Consider the following 16,888-nt stretch of genomic DNA (forward strand, 5'->3'; position numbering starts at 1 on the left):
GGCAATGCCATAACAGCATTATGGACTCTTTTAAGACTTGGGGAAGGCATCCAAAGTGAAGACACACAAAACAGTAAACTCAAAGAAAGCGGTAAAAAAGACTGAAGAGTTAACAAAATTTCACCGTTTTACTTCACATGATAAGTGCTCCACGTAGATAGAAGGGTTGAAACTTAATTGTTTGAGAGAAAGAAAGAGAAATCACAAAGTAAAGGGCGGAACTTGATATTCAGATACAGAACAGGGAAATTAGAGTAAACAAAAATTACATCGATGCACCGTCCGGTTGGATAAAGGGGTTAGCGATCTCGTCTGTACCATCAACTGGAGACACGAGCATTACAGCAGTTCCCCTGCAAACCTGCAGTGGATAATAGTATGCAAATTGATCACATAGGCTCATGGCCAATACGAAAGAAAGGAATCTAAGAACAAAGAAGCACGCTTTAGAGAAAATGTATTTCCTCCTGCACATGAACACTGAAGAAGAGCCAAACTTTCACTTTTTTCCTCGTGATAGAATAAAATTAAAATTTTCAAACCAATTTTTCATTATAAATGTAAAACCCTAAAACTACAATAAAATAAGACAGAGGAAGAGAAAGCATAAAGCACACAGGAAATTCAGAATACTATTATCCACTGCAGGTTTGATGGCTACTTTTTATTTGAAATAAATAAAAACTCTGAAATTTTCACGTTAATTAAGATAATCTAATCTGTTTAGTGCACAGATGCTTACGATTGTCAAAATAAAGTCTAAAATTGCACGCTTACATAATACAACTCTGTGCAGAAAATTTGATAAAATTGCTCATGGTATCCATCGCTCTAATATAGTTGCTTTCTTTTAAATGAAAATGAAAATATGTAGAGGCATTTTTAAGAATCATACAATTAGGCCAAGACGTCTAGTTTGGTCTGTTGTCTTCAATGGATCGTCAGGATCTGCAGAAAACAAATAAAACTTTAGTCAGTATTATCAGATATTTCCTACAGTGCCATCAAAGCATAGCAGGAACAGGTATAAGGATAATGTTAAAACGTATTACTCAATCTAAAAAGTTCCCAACGAACAAAAGTAAAAGGCCATTATTACCACAAAAGAGAAAAACATGACAAACGAACTAGTAAGTCGACCAAAGAGAATTTTTGGATTAAGAAAATAGGGCACGGGACAAAAATCAAAACAATAGAAACACATCACCACTAGAATAAAGCAACTTGATTTGGGAAAATATAAATCCTTGCCCTCAGGAAAGAGCCTCCAAAGGTTGTTAGTACGTGAAATTTGAACTCTGTTGCATATAAAAACTATATCACATTTCCATGCTAGTGTTTCTTGACCTTATGTGTTCAATACTTGGTGAATAAAACACCAAATGGAGGTGGAAATCTGGATGAAACTCCATGGACTCATATACCAGTTCCTAAATAATTTTTTTACGACCATTATAAGATTTCCATACACATCCTCAATTTTAGAGAAATGGCTCTCCAAGGCTATCTGGAAGGCCGGGCTGCAAAAAAGGTCTAGTTTGTTCTCTGAACCTTGGTGCTAGAGCATACGAACACCACGGATAGAATTCAGAAGAAGTTCCCTAATACTGTATAGTTTCCTTTTTTTTGGTAAGAAACAAGTATTACATTGATGTATGAAATAACCAAAAAAGCCATGATGGCTAATTACAAGAAAGCCCTACAATTTGAGGTTAGGGCAATGGAAGATCGACGGGTGGTTGTGAAGAGCAGTGTGCCAACCAAAGGTCCAAAGACACATGTTCCAGAAGTTTGAGGCAAAATACAAGTGATAAAGAGGTGTCCTGGTGTTTCAGCTCATTTGTAGCAAAGCAGACAAAAATTTGGTGGGAGGGCTATGTGTGGCAACCTTCTTTGGATCTTGACAAAAGTATTGATAGCCCCATGGCTAAGTTCCCAACAGAAAAACTTATTTTTCTTGGGGCATTTTCCTTTCCAGATGCTATAGAAGAGATTTTGTGGCTGTTGGCTTCCCGAAGATGTCAGATAGAGGAGTAGATGGATTTTGTGGAAAATTTTTTGGATGAATCAAGGGGCCAAATCCATCTGTCTGTATTTGGGAGGGGCGACATGTAATTGAGTTTGGTGGACAGTAGCATCCAATCTTCAACTTCGATGTCTTTAAGAGGCCTACGGAAGCAATAATCCCATGATTTGGTGGCTGTGGACCAAAGGTCTGTTATTTTAGCATCTTTATTAGTAGATAGGGCAAACAGTCTGGGGTAGAGGGTTGCCAAAGTTTCTGTTTTGAGCCAATTATCGTTCCAGAAGCTGATGAAACTGTTTTCTCCCACTCGGCAGACTGCATTGGATCTAATGAGGTTGATGTGTGTAAGAATATTGCACCAGGAGCTGTAACGATTGAATGGCCAAATTTCAGAATTGGTTCCACCATATTTTGCCTTGATGAACTTCCTCCATAGCTGGTGAAATGCCAAATCCATTTCAAGAGTAGAGCAGCATTTCTGTGCTTGATGTTGCCGATACCTAAGCCACCTTCATAGTTTTCTAAGTGGTGAGCTCTTTGCAAAGGAAATTTTGAGGACTAACAACATCTCTTCATTTCCCACCCATCCAGTTCCTGTGCGCATGAGCTACTACTGGAAATTTCCATCCTTCAATGGTGCTCCAATAACAAATAATCAGCCAATCAAGGCTTGTTCAAATGATCTTTGTAAGCGTATGTTCAAATAGGATGATGATATGGTTCAAACCCATCAAATCTCCTTTTTGGGACTTCAGAAGGAGATAAACAAAAAGATTTTGATCATATATAGTTATGGACACTATCTAAATTTTGCCTCAAATTGGTATGCAATTTCTGGTAGGCCTCTAACAGTCAAGGTGCATAAATGTAAGCGTGTAAGGAAGAGGTAGTATGAGGAAAATAATGTTAGTCAGTGCGTGGGCCCAACTTGGGGGGTCAGAGAGTAACATTCGGCAAGTTTGTTAGTCGTATTTATGAGTACATATAAGCTACATAGTAGAGGTATAGGGGGTATGCATTTGGTAGGAAACGCGGGGGAGAGATTGGGAGCTCTTGAAATTTCCCTTACATGTATCCCCACGGTTGATAAATAATATAGAGGTTTAACACTTTCATTTTTTAATCACATCTTTGATTCTTGTCTTCCTCTTTTGTCCATGTATCCACACACAAACATGTTCAATCAGAAATTCACTTATGTATATGAATTGAAGTTACAACTAAAAATAGTCAGACGAAATGGTTGTTTGCAAATATTATGACAAACTTTAATACAGATTTGCACATATTGGCAATTTATATTCAAGCAAAATCTTATAATAGAGTATAGGTACACATATATTATCTAAAATGTAGTGATGTAAAGATGTAAAAGATAACATTGCAAATTAAGAATTTCTAGTTTATGCAATAATCTAAAACATAAAATAAAAAATACATCCAAAATTCAAAAAGAGAGGAAACAAAAACTATTTGTATGTTTCATCATATCAATGACATATCTATTTCCTACAAAAAATGGATATGCATAAACAAAACAACTACAACAAAAACAATGTTTCGTATGAAACATTATTTACTACACTGCGGCACTGCCACATCACTTTTCTGGGGTTTCATTTTATTTACCACTGGAAAGTGCCTATAAGCATCTATGACATGTTTCAGCATGCTGAAAATACATTAAATTTCAACATTGGTTTTCAAGCTCAAACATGATGGAGAATGTCGGTAATAAGAGTTTGATGCATCATGTTAACCTTGGAGACAAATACATTTAAAATAGTCTTCCTACAAAGGAACAAGATGATAAATAAGAAAAATGATATGAATTCTAGTATCAGTACTCAAACTTTCATTCTAAATGCCTATGAAATTCCACAAATCTCATATGTTCTGCCAGTAGCCAGTAAATTGGTTACCTCTTAAAAACTCTATAGCTTCATCCAGCACAAGATTTAGCAATTGATCATATCCTTTCAGCGTCCCCGTAACTGCAAATGTGAAATAAGGTTTATAGAACACTTTTTTAGCACTTAAAAACAGAATAAATAAATAAATATCTCATCATCAGACATCCGATTAAGAGCCTTGATGCTCTTGAATCTTTATCACAACGCACAAGCACAAACTCGAAAAAGAATAAAAGAAGGAAAAAAATAACCAATCGGAAAGAAACCAATCGAATGTCGATGGCAGTAATACTGTTAGCATAATCAGTAGAAATAACCTTGTCTGCCACCGGTAAGCTTCACTTGGACGCCTTTGTCCACAAACTTAGCCAAATCCAGAACAGTTTCTTTTCTCCCAGACTGTTAAAACAAACGATAGGAAAATCATATTATACTTCAAATCAACCACCATACAAAATTAAATTGACCTAATCTTTCAGAAATTTACCATCGCACTAGCGTTTTCTCGGCTCCTCTTTGGAATTAAACGAACGATAAGCCTGAAATATCCAAGAAATGCAACAAATTACAACGAGCGAAAAAGGAAAAATCCATCTGCTAGTCGATGCAAATAAACTTGGCGAAGTTTGTGCATTATGTATCTGAAAATCAAGATTTGAGAACTGCAACATACAGTAAGCGAAAGAACAGTGATCAAAACCAAAATATGTGCAAAGAAAGAGTGTGAATTGGAGCTCACTTTGAATGGAAGTGGTGAGGAGCGGAGAGAATGTGCCCTAGATTTGCTCGTTGAGAAAAATGCTCGATGGCGGGAAAGGTACCCTCCAAACCATAGGCAGTTGGACTCCGGCCCAATTATATTCCGGCCCGATCACGTGATTCCAATAAATAAACTTTTTTTTTCAAAATATAAAATTGTTTTATTTTGACAAAGATAAATCTAGCTTTAGGCCAGGGTCAGAAATTTTCTGGGAAGAAAAAAATTTGGTAACATTTTATATGGGGCAAAATACGTTTGAAATTTATTGTCTATTCGGTCTATGAAGTTTTAAACAGGTAACCAAAATACAATAAAATCAAATTTCAATGATCAAATGGATAAGAACTAAAAGTGAAATTTTTGAAACCTGAAAATTTAGTGTTCTTTTGACACCGTCCAAGGTAGAGATCAAAGGTAACAAATTGACCCCAATTTTACACGTCGTGACCGAAAGTGTATTTTGACATGTTATATATATAATATTTCATTTCTAAAAATTAAAGGGCTTAATAAAAAAACTACAAAATTTTAAATATTTTTTTGATCATTTGATTTTTTCTTACCTAAAAAAAATATGAATGTATTAACTCTAGAACCTATATGTATGTGGCTGAATTTTAATCATTGAATTTTCAAAATTTGTTACCCTTTAAATTTTATAATAATAATTACTTTTTTCAGGATAATTATTTTAATCAATTAAAATTTATAAAAATAATCATTAATATTATTTTACCATCTAAATTTATGCTGTTTTATTGCGCACATATTTAAATTACCCTAATACACATGCCCAAACAAAAATAAAGTAGATTAAAAAAATAATAATAAATAAAACGGTTAAAATAACATAATACTGAAGATTTAATTTGTTTTAAGGATTTTTTAAAAATGTGAATTTATAAAATACAGCCAACCAACATAAGATGTTCCCTTGCCCGTCGTTTCATCGGGTTTGACAGGGTTTCATCTTTAGCGGCAGAGAGCAGGGCCGGGAGCAGAAATGGCGGACAAGTCGGCCAAGGCAAGAAAGAGCGAGGTCGTCACCAGGGAGTACACCGTTAATCTCCACAAGCGCCTGCACGGATGGTAACTCTCTCTCACTCTCTTTCTCTCGGATATACTGGTTTAGATCTGGTGAAAAGCCTGGCTGAAGATTATTCAACTTAAATTCAGTTTTCTGGGTCCTTTTGATCGGAAGGTTTTTGATCATTCTGTAATTTTATTTTAATGTTCAAACTTACGGATCCATCTGTTATGGTTTTATGTCGTCAGATATAAAAATTATTCATTTGACTTAAATTTTTAGCCCCTTGGAGTGAAAACTAAGTTTTGCAATAGCGGACAATGTGTAGCTTTGACATGAATATCTTGGCGTTCGATCTTACTGTTGATGAGTTATGATTTGTGAGTTGTTCGAGTGACATATCGTCAGGATTGTTTATTTTAGTGTGTGCTTGAATTGAATTGGTGGCAATATGGGAGTTCAATATTCTTTGTTGTACTTAGATTTTATTATTATTTTTTTTTTTTTGGATAAGAGACATAGGAAGATTATATTGCAGTTAGCAAGTTATATTGTTGGGAGGCAGTTAGTAATTAGTATAGTTCGGATTGTTGTGAGTGTGGTTCAGTTAGCAAGTTATATTAGTTGCGTTAGATGGGTTTGGCATTATTCTGCCACAAAAAAATTTATTTTTGGGATCGAAGTTTTGGATCGAAATGAACAACTGATGTTATTACATGTTATATAGCTTCTGCAAGAACTTATAGGCACACACGGTTCTCATCTTTCTTCTTGAAAGGACTGTCTTCAATTCGGTCCTAGAAAAACATCCACTCAAAGAGCTTTGCAGGTTGAAGGAGTTTGTTGCCGATGTGATATTGATATTCATTTTCCTTCTAGTGACGTTTCTGACCTGTGTGCATATTTGGATTGTAATACATCATTGATAGACCAATTGGTTGTTTTACTTGCGTGTTTGCTTCACTTTTTGTCTCTATTTAGTTTGTTCATTAGATAGATCCTGAGTTGGCACTGGCTTCTGTCCCTGTACTCCTTTCCTTGAGTTTTTTTTATGACATAATATTGTGACATGCCAGTTTAAGCAGTTTATAGTAAGAACTGCTTCAGTAATGTTGATCTTTAAAATAGTGATCCAGAAGTTTGTCCTTTAATATTTTCATATTTAATGGAGAAACAGTGCAAGTTCTGGAAGGAGATACCGTGTTACCCGTTGCCCGTTGGTATTCTTGTTTTTTAGTATGACTGACACAGCTTCAATCTCTGTTGTTCTTGTAATAAGTAGTCTCATTTGAATTCCATGTGCTTCCTATCTTGTTATATACCTTTTGTTTTCTTGGATACTTTTATCGACCTTTTATTCTTGCTACTCTTATGCAGCACATTCAAGAAGAAGGCACCAAATGCTATAAAGGAACTCAGAAAATTTGCTCAGAAGGCTATGGGTACCACCGATGTTAGAGTCGACGTGAAACTTAACAAGCATATATGGAGTCGTGGAATTAGGAGTGTGCCTAGGAGGGTCCGTGTCCGCATTGCACAAAAGCGAAATGATGAGGAAGATGCCAAGGAGGAATTCTACTCTTTAGTAACAGTAGCAGAGGTACCTGCAGAAGGATTGAAGGGCTTGGGTACCAAGGTCATCGATGAAGAGGATTAGATCAGCTTGCCAAAACTAGGTCCATTTTTGTTATTTTATTGTCTCACGTATCCATTTTTGACTTGAGGATTTATTAAACTGGGGTGAAGAGTTAAAATTTATTTGATTTATACCCTTTCAGAGATTTTATGTTTCATGTTATTGATTCTGACATATTAGACCAGCCATCTGCCTCGAAAAAATATCTCCTGATTTATATATAGAAGTAACTTAACAAAAATTTTAACGATTTTGTTATAAACTTTAAGTCCCCGATTTGAAAGTTCATGAACTAAATCGTTACAACATGGACAAAAAATATTAACAAAGATGTTTGTAGTTATTTTTTCTTAGTACAACAATACACTAGCGTTCCACTTGTGATCTTGGATGCAGTGGAGGATTTTGAGGAGGATTTTGAGAAATGCGCCCGAATGTCCCCCCTCCCCCATAAGACCCTCGAAAAAGAGAAAGAAGAGAAGAAAGTCTCTCAAGAAGAGAAGAAAGTCTCTCTTCTTTCATGTGAACGGCCCTCAAAGATTTTTCGTGCTATACACCCCCTAGGTAAAAAAATGGTTTTGAACTTATGATTCTTTTATTGGGATATATGCACTTCCCATTTTTTATTGTTATTATTAAATAAACATTTTTTTTTGCCTTAATCCCCCCTCTATTTTCCAAGTAATATAGTTGTTCATATATTAATATCCGCATGAGTATTCCGTTTAAGCTACTAACAGTAAAGGTAGTTTTGAATTTTTTTAAAAGGTCAAGCAGCATTAATGCAATTTTTTGAAGCTTAGGGGTGTTATTGAAAAAATGATCCAAATTTAGGAGTATTTTGTATAATTTAGCCAACAAGTTAATATATTGTCTCAACATAATGGAGCAGTCAGAGGTATTTACTAAATTTTGAAAAATTGAAAACTTATTATTTTTAAAAAACTCTCTATTTTTGTATTTTTGTCAAATTTTAATGGTAATTTTTGCATTTCTGTCACATTTTTGTTTCTCATTGGTAAGTAGTTAAATATATTCTCTAAATAATAATAATAATATAAAATAATAAATGAGACTCACAATTGCCACTCGCTCGCACACCGCATTTTATATTATCACATCCCCAAGTCCGAAACAGGAAGCCGACCCGGATCCATCGGGTCTGTTACCCGGAAATTTTCTTCAGCATCTCTTCAACGGGGTCCCGCAAAGGCAATCGTTGTTGGTAAACGACGACGCTTCGAGGTGATCGAATGGCGGCCCGATGGGTATCGCCCCGCATAAATGGTTATGGCTAAAATCCACGAGCCCGATGTATTGTGCAGACGACAGTGATTTTGGTATCGGACCCTTTAGATCGTTGAACGACACGTCGAACTCCGTGAAGTAGGAATTGGCAGAGAAAACGTCCGGAATTTGCCCTTCCAGAGCGTTCCTGCTCAAATTCACAACCCCAAGCCCGCCATTGCTGATCAGAATCGGAGGTATTTGGCCGCAGATTTTGTTGCTTCCCAGGTTCAGACTCGACAGAACCGGCATGTTACCGAGATCCTCTGGAATGTTGCCGGAGATTCCGTTCATCGACAGATCCAATTCCGCGAGCAGGCTAAGTTTCGTAATCGAAGCCGGAATCGCGCCGGTGAGTTGGTTGCCGCCGAGGAGCGCGCGATTCAGCGATCCTATTTTCCCGATCTCGGACGGAATTTCTCCGGATATTTGGTTGTTTCTGAGGTCGAGATGCGTCAGACCGGTAATGTTCACGATCGACGGAGGAATACTTCCGAAAATCGCATTCTCGGCGAGGTTAAGTATGGTGAGCTTAGTTAGGGTTCCGATGTCTGAAGGAATTTGGCCGGTGATTTTGTTTTCGGTGAGGTCGATTTCGCGGAGATTAGCGAGCTTCGTCACGCACATCGGAATCCCGCCGGAGATTTCTTTCCAACCTGAAACGACGAGGACCGTGAGGCTACCGAGGTTGCAGATCTCCGGCGAAATCGAACCGGCCATGAACCCGGTCCGGCCGGCCAGGATCGGATCCTCAGAGTGGCCGCGGAGGCTTATGTCAGTGACCTTGTGAGTAGGATCACAGCTTACGCCGTACCAGCCGGCGCAGCAGTTATTTCCAGCCCAGGACTTGAAGATTCCCAAGTACGGCTCCTTCAGCGCCGCCCTGAATGCTAGCAGCGCCGCCCGCTCCGACGGCGAGCAAGCGTCGACGGCGGCGAGCAAGTAGACAACTAGTAAGATTCTCAACAACATTCTCATCTCTAAATAATTTTTATTTATTTATTTTTGAGATGGAATGTTGTTGATTCTTCTCTCTGGATGAGAGAAGATTTCCTGGTGAGCCTGAAAGATTCTGCCATGGGTGCCATTGTTATATAGGAGGAAGAAGGGAAGGTGTTTGATATTTTTGGATTTTTTTGAGAATTTTTTTTTGTTTAATTAATTTATTTTTGTCTTTTAAGTGGTCAATCCACCCTTCCTACTAAATTGGAGGGATCGGTTGTAGACTTGTTAAATTGAGGCTCCTCTAAAAAGCGGAAATGCATCCTAATAATAGAGTAATATCTGATGATGACTTTCCAATCCAAAAATGCTTATTTGGTGATGTCAACTAAATGTTGCACAACACATTATATCTTTTTTTTTTCCCTTAATTATCGTACATTTATCTATCTTAGTTATCAAATAGTAATAATAAAATTAATAAATTTTTGGAGACTAAAAATTTAATGAAAATTTCCACCTACAACGTTAAAATATTGCCATGTGTAAAATTATCTGTCTATTATCTCTCATCAGTTATATTTCTGTTTTTAATTTTTATCTCAACAAATTTTGTTTTCTAATTTTTTTTCGATCCGTTTTTATGCTATTAGCTAGATTCTTTTCTAAACAGGAACCACCAATTTACAAATATCATTAACCATAGAATTTAGTGAGCGGCGCCAAATCTTTCTATGGATTGCTTCTTTCGCCTCTTTCGCCGTCAAAGTGCCTATGGTACCAGTTCATATTTGGTTACCCGAAGCTAATGTAGAGGCACCTACGGCAGGATCCGTCATCTTGGCAGGAATTCTTTTAAAATTGGGAACCCAAGGGATAACAAAAAAAAAAAAATCCTATATAGTCTAGTCCTCGCTCCAAGAATAGGGATGCATTTTTTACCATGTCTCAACTTCGTCCCGATTCCATTTTAAAATAATTACTATGTATTTTATTAACCATTTTACTAAATTATGAATAAAATATTAAATATATTTGTTCAATTAATTATTTATATGAATAAATAATAATTTTCAATAACAAAAAATATATATATTATTGAAAAATAATATTAACCATTCACACGCTCATGCAGACTTGAAGCATTATACAATTTAAGAGATAATGAGCATTTGTTCTTATGTTCATCATATTTTTTATTATATCCTCATAAGAACTAGATCCAAATGTTAGATGTGATACAGTTTTGTTTCGAAAAAATGGACAGACAAAAGAGCAAATTGTTAGAGTTACAACTCATCAAGCTGAGGCTTAATAGCTTCACTTCTAAGAGGTGTGCACGATTCTATTCGACTCGATTTAGGAGTTGACTGAAACCACATTGAAGATTTTTATCCTGAAAATGTAAATCAAGCCAAACCGGCTAACGTGTTTAAATCGAGCTGACCCAATCGAAAACCATCGGTTCAATTTGACTATTTGAGACATAGGAGAGGGTATTGTAAATCAAATCTGTTGGTGATTTTTCTAGAAAGAAAAAAACATAAATGTCTAGCAGTGGCAGCTTAACTCCCACGCCGCCCAATCATCATGCATCTCAAAATTTCATCTAAAAAAATGAGAAAATTATTTTCCACCTCTCTAAAATAATACGGTTTGTTCGATTTATCGAACCACATCAATATGGTCGATATTTAAAAGTTTTCAAAACCTAAATCGAAAATCAAACCAACTTCGGTTTACGATTTTCTCGATTTTAATATTCACTCTTAATGCCTTGTACGAAGGTATGAAGGACCAACCACATTATTTAGTTACAAAACAATTACTTTTATTGATTAAGATATACACTTGATTCACATCAACGACCCGAAGATTTATCACCCCCATTCTAACGACCCCATATGAAATGAGGTGACTTGACAGGAATGACATTGACAAACGAGATTGAGATCAAAGAAGTATAGCGGAAATCTTAGTAGAGAGAACAGTTGGGCAATGAAGAAGGGACCTACAAGAGTCCCTAGTCAAGTGGAGTGGGCTCTCAAATGAAGAAACCAATTATGAGTATATTGAAGACCTGAAGTTAGCTACGGCATAGATTGAAGAGTTTGAGGACGGTTGACATAAACATCAACCATTTAAGTGGGAGAGAATATCATGGTCATACTCGTCTAGGATTGTTGCTCATGACTACATGCTTATAACACTCTTTTCCCTCCTACACTTTATTTCACGTATTTAGTTTTCCATGTTATTTTTATTTTCTTGTACTTTTAGTGGCGAATGACTTCTTGCCACTTTGTATGTTCACACATGCTAGTGCAACGAAAGACGAAGAGAACAATTGTTACAAGTATTTATAAAGAAATAAGAAAACCAACCACTGTTCCTTCAAATTATACCAAACAAACATCACAACTCTACTAAGGCACTAAGCCTACAAACTCTCCAACTTATACGTCCACTCTTCCACTACTTATTAATTTCGAACTATAAAATTAACTATCGAAGAATACTAATAAATAAACTAACACATGTTTGAACTAATTCTTAACAACTAGACTAAAAATGTGATATAACGTACCACATGAGTATTGTTATCTCTCATTCTCGTTACCGCTACCTTGAGTGGTATGTTGTAAAGTTGTTATTTATCTTATATTACTTTTGAGTATGCAACATTAAAACGTTTTCAAATGTTTTTCACTATTTTCTCGGGAACGGGGTGGAAGTTGCAAAATGGTGCCATTCAGTGCAGTCTCCATTTTTACATAAAAGAAAATAACATTCTCTATCCTAAAGCAACACCAAGCATTATAATTAATTATTTCTAAGATTCAGATTTGCATTAAACCAAAAAACAAATAATAATTTAAAATGAGAAATCACACCCCACTCGCTAAAAATCCACAAACGTATTTTATTATCACAGTTTATAAACATCCCCAACACACGAAACCGACCCGGATCTATCGGGTCGGATCGAGACTATCCTTGCCCGTATTTATCTTACCCATCATTTTCCTTCAACAGGTCCTTAACGGGTTCCCGCAGAGGCAATCGTTGTTGGTAAACGACGACGCTTCGAGGTGATCGAATGGCGACCCGATGGGTATCGACCCGCATAAGTGGTTATGGCTCAGATCCATGTGCCCGACGTATTTGGCAGACGACAGTGAATTTGGTATCGGACCTTTCAGAGCGTTGAACGACAAGTCGAGCGCCATGAAGTAGGAATCGGGGCAGAAAACGTCCGGAATGTGCCCTTCGAGGGTGTTCCTGCTCAAATTAAGAATCCCTAGGCCGCCATTGCTGATCAAAGTCGGAGGTATTTGGCCGGAGATTCTGTTGCTGTCCAGGTTCAGAGTCGAGAGAACCGGCATGTTGCCGAGATTCGCCGGAATATAGCCGGAGATTCCGTTCATCGACAAATCCAAATCGGCGAGCCGGTACATTTTCGTAATTGAAGCCGGAATCTCTCCGGTGAGTTGGTTACGGCTGAGGAGCGCACGGCTCAGCATTCCTAATTTCCCGAAATCGGATGGAATTTCGCCGGATATTTGGTTGTTTCTGAAGTCGAGATGCATCAGACCGGCGATGTTCACGATCGACGCAGGTATCGTTCCGGAAATCGCATTCTCGGCAAGGTTAAGCACGGTGAGGCGATTTAGGTTTCCGATGTCTGAAGGAATCTGGCCGCTGATTTTGTTTCCGACGAGGTCGAGTACGCGGAGATGAGCGAGCTTCGTCAAGCACTTCGGAATCTCGCCGGAGATTCCTTTCCAATCGGCAATGACGAGGATCGTGAGGCTATCGAGCTTGCAGATCTCCGGCGAAATCGAACCGGTCATGTAGCCAGTCCGGCCGGCCTTCTCGAAGATCGGATCCTCAGATTCGCCGCGGAGGCTTATGTCAGTGACCTTGAGAGTTTGAGGATCACAGCTCACGCCGTACCAGCCGCCGCAACAGGAATTTCCAGTCCATGACTTGAAGATTCCTAAGTACGGCTCCTTCAACGCCGCCTTGAATGAGAGCAGCGCCGCCCTGTCCGACGGCGAGCAAGCGTCGGCGTAGGAAACAGCGGCGAGAAAGTAGACAACAAGTAAGATTCTCAACAACATTCTCAATAATGCTGTGGGCTTTCTTCTCCCTTTTCTGGTGAGTCTGTAAGATCTGCCATGACAGCCATTGTTATGTAGGGGAGGAGAAGGGAGAGTGGGACTGGCAGTTCGGTTGGGGCCTGGTTTCAATGCACGTAGTTAATTTACGAAAATACCCCTGGTGGAGACGATAATTACAATTTTGGGTCCGTGGCACATGCTGAAACCTTGACCCTTTTTAGGATAAGGAAAGTTTGGAGATGGGTGAGTGAAAAAGAGTGTTGGGAGAAAGCTGGTTTAGTTTTATGTTTGTATTTTTATTTAGTTTCCTTTTTTATTGTCTCGTGGTGTTGTTTGTCCATTTTTAGTCTTGGAACATGCCAATGACCATGACTGTATTTTCTCATTAAACTGTAATTAATGATGGGTTTACATTTAATTTTAATTTTTAAGTTTGAATCTCTCATCCCTTTTATTGAATTGATAAACAATTCATCGTTAAATTGGATTTTAACTTTGAGAACAATATTGTTTTTTATTTTCTATTTTTGAAAATTAAGTCGGCGGACACTAGTTTCACAATGTTTTCTTTATTTTACTATCTACTTTTAAAAAGGTTTTTCGAAATCCAAACTAAAATCTGAACTAATAAAAAGTAGTTTTCAAAAATTCTTTTCTTGTTTATTAAAATTTAGCTAATAATTCAAATGTATTTTTATTTAAGAAATGTAAACATATATCAAGAAAATTGTGAAAAAATAAGCATAATTTAAAATATAGAACAAAAAACGAAATGATTAGGACTTTTTAACCCATGATATATAAATTTTTTAGTTCAACCATCGATTAGGGAGGGATTGAACTATGGACCATAAAAATGGTATTGGGTAACCTTTATGATGCTTAGCTTCTCATTTTTCTTGACATATTTGTTTTAAAAAAAGAATAGTGTGGCAAACTAAATTTAGTACGTAATTAAGCATATAAGTATATCTCTTGATAGTAAGTTGAACACTCCCTCCTTGTTTGGAGTATAGGTAAGTTTTTTTTCACCTTAATCGTTGAATTATGCTGTATTCACAACTCACTTGTTGTAAATAAATTGATTTCTATAATGCATCGTGAAAAGTAATTATGTTTAGTTCACATAGTCACCTGAAATGGATGATAAACTAATTACTTAGCATAATATTTGGCGCATCATAACTTTTTAAATTTTAGAAAATTCATAACATTTTTGTTTAAATTGGGAAGGAAATCAAATTCAAACTTTTATAGAGTACATTTAATTATTTCCTTTTAACCTTATCAATGATCACTTTCTTATAAATTTTTTTTTAATAAAAATATCTAGTAAATGATAAATTTATGGGCCCTCATAATAAAAACTCAAGATTTAGTGCATATCCCTTAGTTTGCTTTTGTGGGATCTTCAAAATCCTTCTAGCTATAGATATGTAAAGAGCTTGCCTTCATTAGCATTTTGCAGTGAAAGGGGGACCAAGGGGTAAAGCACCAAATCTCTTGAAACAAGGCATATGTCAATAATGTTGTTGTTATACTATCTAATTTAACTGCATTCAAATATTTAAGATATTAATAATCTTTCATAAGTCGAAAGCTTGAATCTTCATCGTTAAATTTGTGCAACTCATTTTAAAAATGCAATCAAAATTTTATATCGACTAGATAATAGAAAGATCCATAGTATATAAATAAGGATAACAATATCTATTGATACTATGTTTTATGAGTGAGACTAAAAGTAAACTCATAAAACTTTAAAAAAATAAACTTTGATATTTAAAAAAGTATCCAATATCTCTAAAATTTCAACGTGGCTGCTTAGTTCATATGTATTATTTGAGAAGTAATTAATTTTCACGGGCTACCTAGCTTAAATTTTGTAATAATTTTAGATTCTCTCATGAAAATGTTGTTAATATTTAATGAAGTTTTGTATACATGTAGATCGATAAAATAATGAGAGACCAAACCGACAATTTATTTTGGTAAGATTTTTCATAGTAGGAATTAAATCATTACAAATTTTAAACTAAAAAAAGACTACAAAGATTAATTTGTTATGGGAGACTAAATTGTTACAAATTTGAAAATGAACTAAATCATTACAAACTAAAATTAAAAAACTAAATCTAAAACTAAATCATTAGTAGTATAGGAAGCGATTTTTAACCGAATTTTTATTTGTAATTTAACTGAAGAGAAGAAAAGTCATCCAAAAGATTTATTACGAGCTCAAGAAGCATGCAGCGAAGTTAATGAAAATAGAGGGTTTTAAAATGGGTCCCAACAAAAGTGTTAAATTTTCGTTCACATATCGACGTATCCATTAATATTTTCATGTTTCTATTAGATATAACATCAACCTAAAGATTCACCTGATATTTTCATAGTATTCCAAAAAAATAACAAAATATGAATAACATCACTAATATAAAAATAATATTAATATTAATCTTTTTTAGTTTATTTAAAATTATGAAATATTTATTTATTAATTTAAATATTTCTCGCACATTTTTATTTTTGTACTTTTTTTCAAATATTTATCCATATTTGTATCGAAATCTATATTTAAAATTTTGGTCCCAATCATATCACATCACGCGCCCATCAATTTTTCCACCTCTTTCCTGAGCTGTCAGTGGGCCAGCGTTGTTCTTTTTAACCTTAATTCTTGTGTGTCGGCTTTAATATTAATATATTATTAGGACTTTTCTTTTCTTTTATTTATTTATTTTTTTTAATGCGCCATCAGATTTTGTATCATGATTGAGATCAACGGATATGGTGCCCCAAATTATTGTTTTTATGACCATATTCATATCATTGATTATAATTTTTATTTCTTTATTTTTAAAAATTCGATCTTCATTTTTTTTTGGATTTAAATTTTTAATCTTAAAAAAAGACAGAATACTAATATTGAGATCTTAAAAATATTGTATACATGAAAAGTAGTAGAATGTTGACAACAAAATTAAGTACCATACATATTGCTAAATGAACCTTCATTAATTAATAATAAAATTTACAAGTACTAAATATAATTCAACATGTTAAAACTAATATATCATTCACAGGGCTGCTAATCTTTATGACCATTAGGTATATATAAATTGGGTACACATAAATTATGAAAACTAGTTTTCATAATCATTTTGTAATTG

The 16,888-nt window shown here is 35.5% G+C and overlaps 4 protein-coding genes across 5 annotated transcripts; 1 reads left to right on the forward strand and 3 right to left on the reverse strand.

Annotated features, from left to right (window-relative positions):
- Positions 1-109: 109 nt before the first annotated feature.
- EMB2816 (Small nuclear ribonucleoprotein family protein) lies at positions 110-4,820 on the reverse strand. 2 transcript variants are annotated; one of them, XM_022296878.2, is made up of 6 exons: positions 4,679-4,820; positions 4,427-4,478; positions 4,257-4,338; positions 3,949-4,020; positions 896-948; positions 110-361 (listed from the first exon to the last, which is right to left on the reverse strand). In XM_022296878.2, the coding sequence occupies exons 2-6, from the start codon at positions 4,427-4,429 to the stop codon at positions 266-268; spliced, it is 306 nt and encodes a 101-aa protein (XP_022152570.1). In that variant the 5' UTR covers positions 4,430-4,478; positions 4,679-4,820; the 3' UTR covers positions 110-265. The 2 variants fall into 2 exon arrangements, with proteins under 2 accessions (XP_022152570.1, XP_022152571.1); XM_022296879.2 differs by having other exon boundaries at positions 4,613-4,709.
- A 794-nt stretch (positions 4,821-5,614) lies between these two features.
- Positions 5,615-7,507, forward strand: LOC111020269 (large ribosomal subunit protein eL31). Its single transcript, XM_022296880.2, has 2 exons — positions 5,615-5,788; positions 7,104-7,507. The coding sequence occupies exons 1-2, from the start codon at positions 5,703-5,705 to the stop codon at positions 7,381-7,383; spliced, it is 366 nt and encodes a 121-aa protein (XP_022152572.1). The 5' UTR covers positions 5,615-5,702; the 3' UTR covers positions 7,384-7,507.
- An 878-nt stretch (positions 7,508-8,385) lies between these two features.
- Positions 8,386-9,841, reverse strand: LOC111020280 (uncharacterized). The gene has a single exon (XM_088127594.1). It carries the CDS (start codon positions 9,625-9,627, stop codon positions 8,545-8,547), a length of 1,083 nt encoding a protein of 360 aa, XP_087983720.1. The 5' UTR covers positions 9,628-9,841; the 3' UTR covers positions 8,386-8,544.
- A 2,649-nt stretch (positions 9,842-12,490) lies between these two features.
- LOC111020249 (uncharacterized) lies at positions 12,491-13,802 on the reverse strand. Its single transcript, XM_022296859.2, has one exon. It carries the CDS (start codon positions 13,713-13,715, stop codon positions 12,621-12,623), a length of 1,095 nt encoding a protein of 364 aa, XP_022152551.1. The 5' UTR covers positions 13,716-13,802; the 3' UTR covers positions 12,491-12,620.
- Positions 13,803-16,888: the final 3,086 nt, after the last annotated feature.

The sequence above is a fragment of the Momordica charantia genome (assembly GCF_013281855.1).
Source record: "Momordica charantia cultivar OHB3-1 chromosome 8 unlocalized genomic scaffold, Mcharantia_2.0 BLBB01000008.1, whole genome shotgun sequence".
NCBI lineage: Eukaryota > Viridiplantae > Streptophyta > Magnoliopsida > Cucurbitales > Cucurbitaceae > Momordica > Momordica charantia.

Excerpts from the sequence above, each read along its gene's own strand:
- EMB2816 (XM_022296878.2), bottom strand. Across the intron at positions 4,021-4,256 it reads GCTTACCGGTGGCAGACAAG|TTACGGGGACGCTGAAAGGA; the intron begins GTTATTTCTACT and ends TCACATTTGCAG. Across the intron at positions 949-3,948 it reads AGCTATAGAGTTTTTAAGAG|ATCCTGACGATCCATTGAAG; the intron begins GTAACCAATTTA and ends TGTTTTCTGCAG.
- LOC111020269 (XM_022296880.2), top strand. The coding sequence starts at position 5,703 with ATGGCGGACAAGTCGGCCAAGGCAAGAAAGAGCGAGGTCGTCACCAGG. Across the intron at positions 5,789-7,103 it reads CACAAGCGCCTGCACGGATG|CACATTCAAGAAGAAGGCAC; the intron begins GTAACTCTCTCT and ends ACTCTTATGCAG.
- LOC111020280 (XM_088127594.1), bottom strand. The coding sequence starts at position 9,627 with ATGAGAATGTTGTTGAGAATCTTACTAGTTGTCTACTTGCTCGCCGCC.
- LOC111020249 (XM_022296859.2), bottom strand. The coding sequence starts at position 13,715 with ATGTTGTTGAGAATCTTACTTGTTGTCTACTTTCTCGCCGCTGTTTCC.